Source organism: Dipodomys ordii, unplaced genomic scaffold (assembly GCF_000151885.1).
Source record: "Dipodomys ordii isolate 6190 unplaced genomic scaffold, Dord_2.0 Scaffold34, whole genome shotgun sequence".
Taxonomy (NCBI): domain Eukaryota; kingdom Metazoa; phylum Chordata; class Mammalia; order Rodentia; family Heteromyidae; genus Dipodomys; species Dipodomys ordii.
Genome location: NW_012267250.1, coordinates 1,036,218 through 1,042,346, shown reverse-complemented (window position 1 = coordinate 1,042,346; position 6,129 = coordinate 1,036,218). Strand labels below are relative to the sequence as shown.

The following is a 6,129-nucleotide window of genomic DNA, read 5'->3' as shown; positions in this document are numbered from 1 at the left end:
ATGTCTGTCATAGATATTGACCCAGTATTTCTCATGCTCTATTACTAGACTCTGAATTTACAAAACTGAATGAGAAATATAATTTTACACAAGTTCAGTACTGAGAGAGACTACACGTGGGCCTCACATCAGTGTTTTGGAGGCTGAAGGCACATGTTAGTTCCAGTTCTAGTGACTTAATTTTTTCAAAGAGGGAATTAGTTAGACAGACGTTTCTGCTGCCTTCTGGGGTTCACTATACCTAGACTCAACTCAAAGCTTCATTATGACAGACAATGCTGATGACGGAGGAATCTGTTTCCAAACAAGCTCTCTTCGGCTCTTTTCATTTCTCCATGAGATTTAAAACAAACAAACAAACATTCATGGACTGTTAAGTGAATTTTCCCAGAAGGATTAATGGGAGAGGAAAAGAATCAGAAGTTCTGACAAAAAAAATACTCCAATATAAAGACAGAAACACACAGAGAGAGAGAGAGAGAGAGAGAGAGAGACAGACAGACAGACAGAGAGAGAGAGAGAGACAGACAGACAGACAGACAGAGAGAGAGAGAGAGACAGAGACAGACAGAGACAGAGACCGAGAGAGAACAAAGCACGCATACACACACACACACACACACACACACACACACACACACACACACACAATCCTTCAGGACTATGAGGCTGGGTTTTATTGGAAATCTTAAATAAGATCTTTAAAATGTTACAGGTGTTATAATTCTCCTGGAGGCAGTTAAAGACAAGTAATGTTATTACTGTTGTTAAGTAGCTATAACAGGAAGACATATCAAGTGTCATTCTGTTCCTCTAGCAGTAATGTAGATGCTGCATGAAGGCAGGTGAACTTGGGCTTCAACATTCAAAGCAGGATTGTTAAAAATATGAGCAAAACTAAACAAAAAACAATGAATCCTTGAGGTGAGCTTTAGTCTGAAATCATTCCTGCACACAGATTCTGTGTGGACACTTCGCATGGGCTCTGACTTGAAATGGACAGGACTGAGCTTAAGAGAGTGGTTCAGAGCCCATTAGTTGTGGGAGAAGGTAGTGGTTTAGTCTCTCTGCTGAACTTTTTACCAAAAGTGTATGTAGTCAAGATACTCATAATAACCCAGATTCCATAACTCTTTAAGCTATTCATAATTATATAGACATGTAAAAATCAGTTTAATCTATATCTGAAGACTTCAGAAAACTATTTTGCTCAAGTTGAACCATTTCCTCATTTTGATTTAAATAGCTGGGATGCCATTGGATTTGACCAGGTAGTTAGTACAAAAAACATAGAAAAGTGTCATTTGATAGATAAGTACAACTGATAACACTGCTGAGTTTTTAAGAAAAAGGTGATAAGAACTAGATACATTTTATATTGCATTCAAATCAGTGACAGATTTACAAGTTTAACCATTTAAAAGTTCCCAACATGATAATTTGCTAGGGAAAATAGTTGAGTATATAATGGTAACTAAGTAGATTTTAAATTGTGAGGAGAAACAGTAGTTATAATGCCTTTTTCATACCTCTGTGTTATTTTTAGTAGACTACAAACATGATCTATGATTGAGACCCTAACTTCATATATCGTCATAATTAGAAAAAACATAGCTAGTGTGTGCTTCTAATTCTATCTAATGAGAATCATTGAAAACACTCATTTTGCAGCAATTAGGAAAAAACCCTTTTCTGTGAGTGTCTCTAGAACTCACTGGTATTTCTTCATCATATTGATAATTTTATCATACACCATCCAGTGGGTGCTCATGCCGAAAATAAAATCGATATGATTGTACTCATGAATTTCCTTGTGGTACACCAAGTTGGGGATCTGTGTCAGTAGGATATGGATGTCATTGACATCTGCCAGCCAGTCTCGAGCCCCATTCCACAAGGCTATGGGCACAGTCATGTCTTTCACATTGTACATGGGAGGGTAACTCTACAATAAAAAAAAGAAAGAAAGGTTTATTATAGTTTTCAAAACTGCAATAATTACATCTCCATTAAACACTGTCCAGTAAGTCCAATTTGAGAATAACAGACTCAATTTTGAAAATCTCTTTCAGTATCATTTCAGGTTGCCATTGCAAGAACAAAATGAAATCTATACCTGGACACCAGTGGTTCACCCCTGTAATCCTAGCTACTCCAGAGGCTGAGATCTAAGGATGAAGGTTCCAAGGCTGGGCAGGAAAGTCTTTGAGACTATTATCTCCAATGAACCACCAGAAAAATGGAAGTGGTACTTGGGCTGAAAGTGCTAGAGCACTACCCTTGAACACAAAAGCTCAAGGGAAGCACTATTCTCATGAGATACAGAAGAGCCATAAGCCCAGGTAAGTGGGTACTAAGCCAGATCCTTCTACTTTCTCCTTTTGAATGTAAGAGGCAAGTCACAAAAATTCAACTTTGGTTTCCTTATCTTTTGTATGTGGGGGCAGGGGAGGGGGTGTTGTATGGCTTAAACTCAGGGCCAGGGCCACTGTCCTGAACTTTTGCTCAAGGTGAGTGATCTACCACATTGAGCCACAGTGCCACTTCTGGTTTTCTGGTGGTTATTTCGAGATAAGAATCTCACAGACTTTCCTTCCAGGGCTGGCTTTGTACTGTGATCCTCCCATCTCATCCTCCTGAGTTTCTAGGATTACAGACATGAGATGCCAATGCCAGCTCCTCATCTTTAAATCAAAGAAGACCATGTCTAAGTCACAGGGATGCTGTGAGAATGAAATAAGAAAACAGATCAAGTAGCTCACACGTTAGTGTGCTTGGTGGTAAAAGATGCTAATTCTATCTGTGCAGGGAAATGCTTACACAATGTTCCAGATCCCATAGCCAGAATACCTGCAATACAATTGGAAGTACTTGAGTCTGCAGGGCCTGTGCCCATGCTTGCTCTGACTAATGCATGGCTCTTATTTAGAGTCAGGCAAAGGATGGAGAGAGAAAGGCCAGTCCACAATATCACCTGAAAACCTATGAGCTTCTGGAGAGGATAGAAGGAAATCAAATACCACCTAGGCATTTTGTAGTAACTAACACAGCCACATTCTCAGTAAGGTAGGCTGGTTTCCTAGAGATGTTATTTGGGGGACCATTTACATTAAAAGACAGAAATCTTTACCTGGTTGTAGTGTAGGTAGTTCTTGACACTGCTTCCCCAGTCAAAGGCTTGAAACTTATTAAGATTTGAAATCTAAGAGGAAAATAAAACAACAAATTGACATATCATCAGAGATCACTGGATTAAGCCAAGTCATCAGAATTGAAGAGCTGGGTTGCCATTGCTCACTAAATTGCAAATTAGCTGCCCATCTGCCTCAAAGGCTCAGACTTACTCCTTGCAACTCTGGGAGTGCACACACACCCCAGCTCACAGAAATTGGGTCTTTCTGACATAGAGTCTATCAAGTAGCAGTTCAAAACACTCAGAAATGTAGTGGAATGTTGCTGTTAGGATATGTGAAGTAAACAAAAGATGATAAACTGAAATGTGACCGAGGGGGATTGTGAGTGCCGAAAAGAAGAGCATGAGTGAACAACAGGACTTTCAAAGGCCCAGGCCATTGCTTAAATGCTGTGTGCTCTGTCAACATGGTAGGAACAATATGCATTCCAGGGGCTCCTCTTCTAAACCACAGCAAACTCTGATATTTAGCCTTCCAGTCTCTACAAGCTAAGAACTTCAGGCCAGGAAATGACTCCTTATAGCTGATCCAAGGGAGGAGGGATTCATGTCTGCCTAGACAAGTTTTGAAACTTGATTCTCAGATCTCAGCCTTCTGAGTAGCTAGGATTACAAGTGTGAGCCTCCAGAGCCCAGCAAAAATATGTCATTCTCTCTCATTCCAACATTTTACCATAAGTGTCTATTTTTAAAACCATGCATTGGTCAACATTAGTATAAACCCAAATCTCATTATTTTAACAGCAATATTTTATTAGAAGATGTCCTTTTCAAAAGCAATAAATTCTGGTGCTATAACACTAGCTACATGGGAAGCTGATATCTGGCAACTGAGGTTCAAAGTCAGGCTGGGCAGAAAAGTCTATGAGACTCTTATCTCCGATTCATGAGCAGAAAGTTGGGCCTAGAGGTGTGGTTCTAGTGGCAGAACTCCAGTCTCAAGCTAAAGAGACAAGCATAAGCTAAAGAACCATGTACAAAATGGAGGCTCTGAGTTTAAGCCTTAGTAGCAGTGCGTGCACGCCCATGCACATGCACACGCACACACACACATACAAAACACACACACAACACACACAGACTGATTCTGCCTGCCTTCCTGGTGGTTGGATATCGTGACATAAAACACTTAGAGTACCTTTCTTTGAAGCTTAACAGCAAATTATTTATTTAAATAAAATTGCCTGGAAAAAACTCTCAAAGTTATCTGGTATTCGACATAAACTCATGAAATACTGTCAAGGAAAAAAAAATGAAACAAGAGGAGAAAAATAACCTACTTGTACATCTGCTCTGCAAAGGTATATAGCAGAATTCAGAGATATCTCTAATCTCTAAATACATATTTCTAATCTGTAAAGAGCTATAGAAACAATTGTTTCATTGAAAGATAATGTTCTTATTTTGCTAATATAGGATCTGGAACAGACATAAATTACTTCTGTGATAAAAATGAGCGAGACTCTGTTTTCAAAGTTAGTGATTTCCCTACACACTCATCTTTGGTGTAGCTCTGTTTATCCACTGACATTCCAAACGTATCATGTCCACAGATGACTGCTGAAATTACAGTATCCTATCTCTACTGCTACTCGAAAATCATGCTTTATGAAAGAACACAAAAAAATATGAATCAATGACAAACAGATGAAAGGGAGGAAAGAGAAACAGGGAAGAAATAGGTAATAGGTAAATACATAATATGTAAAAGAGATAAAGAAAGGAGAAAGGGGCTGGGAAGGTGGCTCAGTGATAGAGCGCTTGCCTTGCATGCATGAGGTCCTGGGTTCGATTCCTCAGCACCACATAAGCAAAAAGAAAAAACAGCCGGAAGTGGCGCTGTGGCTCAAGTGGTAGAGCACTAGCCTTGAACTGAAGAGCTAAGGGACAGCACCCAGGCCCAGAGTTCAGGCCCCACGACCGGACCCCCCCCCAAAAAAAAAAGAAAAGAAAGGAGAAGGCAGGGGAAGAGAGGAAAGAAGATGAAAGACAAACCTCACAGCTGTTTGGTGACCTCACATACAACATGTCTGCAGCATAGAGGGTAACACAGACAACACAAAGACAGTGACCAGACCAGGAAAGAAACCAGATCACCCTTTTACATAGAATGGCTTTCAGTTTGAGAAGCTGGAGAGAGAGGTACATGAATGTATACTTGCAATTTTCTAACAACTAGATTTTCCCAGACAAAGCTGCCCTTCTGAAAGGCCTACCTGCCTCCAGTGTAATGCATTTTGCACAGAAGTTCCGGCAGGATTGTGTGACCCATAGACATCCAATCTTGACTATATGATAAACATGACAAATTAAAGAATGAAAACAGCTTTAAGGTGATACTGAAAATCAACATATTTTGTTGTTTAAAGAATTAAAAACTACAGAACTACAATCTCAAATATATGAGATTAGGATGGAAATAGAATGCTCTGACTATAACTACGTCCTATAAAATATGAATAAGCATGGAGAGTGTGGAAGAATATAGGTTGCAATCACAGGCCATTTTTTCACTTTAACCTTCTTTTTTTAAATATATGTTTTATTGTAAAAATACTGTACAAAGGGGTTACAGTTACATGAGTAAGGTAATGAGTAAGTTTCTTATCAAGCATTGTTACCTCTTCCTTTGTTTTTCCTCTACCATCCTTCCCTCCCCACCTCCCAACTCCTGCTTCCTCCCCCTGAAATTGTAAAGTTCGTTTTCAATATAGTGTCGTGTACATCTCATTGGTACAATGGGTCAACCTGTCTCCTTATTTAAGCATTTTGTTTTTTCCTTTCCTCTCCCCAAATTAGAAAAATGTATATACAAAATGCAGGGCACCAGAATCAAATGCAGTGAAAACAGGGGTTATACAGTGGTGGAAAAACATACAAAAGAAACAAAAAAAATCACATAGTACATTATAAATACATTAAAAACAATAGCAAGA

General features: G+C 39.2%; 1 protein-coding gene across 1 annotated transcript in view; it reads right to left on the bottom strand.

Annotated features, from left to right (window-relative positions):
* Nucleotides 1-1,711: 1,711 nt before the first annotated feature.
* LOC105986325 (lysosomal acid lipase/cholesteryl ester hydrolase-like) overlaps nt 1,712-6,129 on the bottom strand; it is a 49,143-nt gene continuing 44,725 nt past the window's right edge. Inside the window, exons 8-10 of the mRNA XM_013017170.1 lie at nt 5,410-5,481; nt 3,131-3,202; nt 1,712-1,945 (exon numbers count right to left, since the gene is read on the bottom strand). Coding sequence (XP_012872624.1) covers nt 1,712-1,945; nt 3,131-3,202; nt 5,410-5,481 — 378 coding nt within the window. The remainder of the gene's footprint in view (nt 1,946-3,130; nt 3,203-5,409; nt 5,482-6,129) is intronic.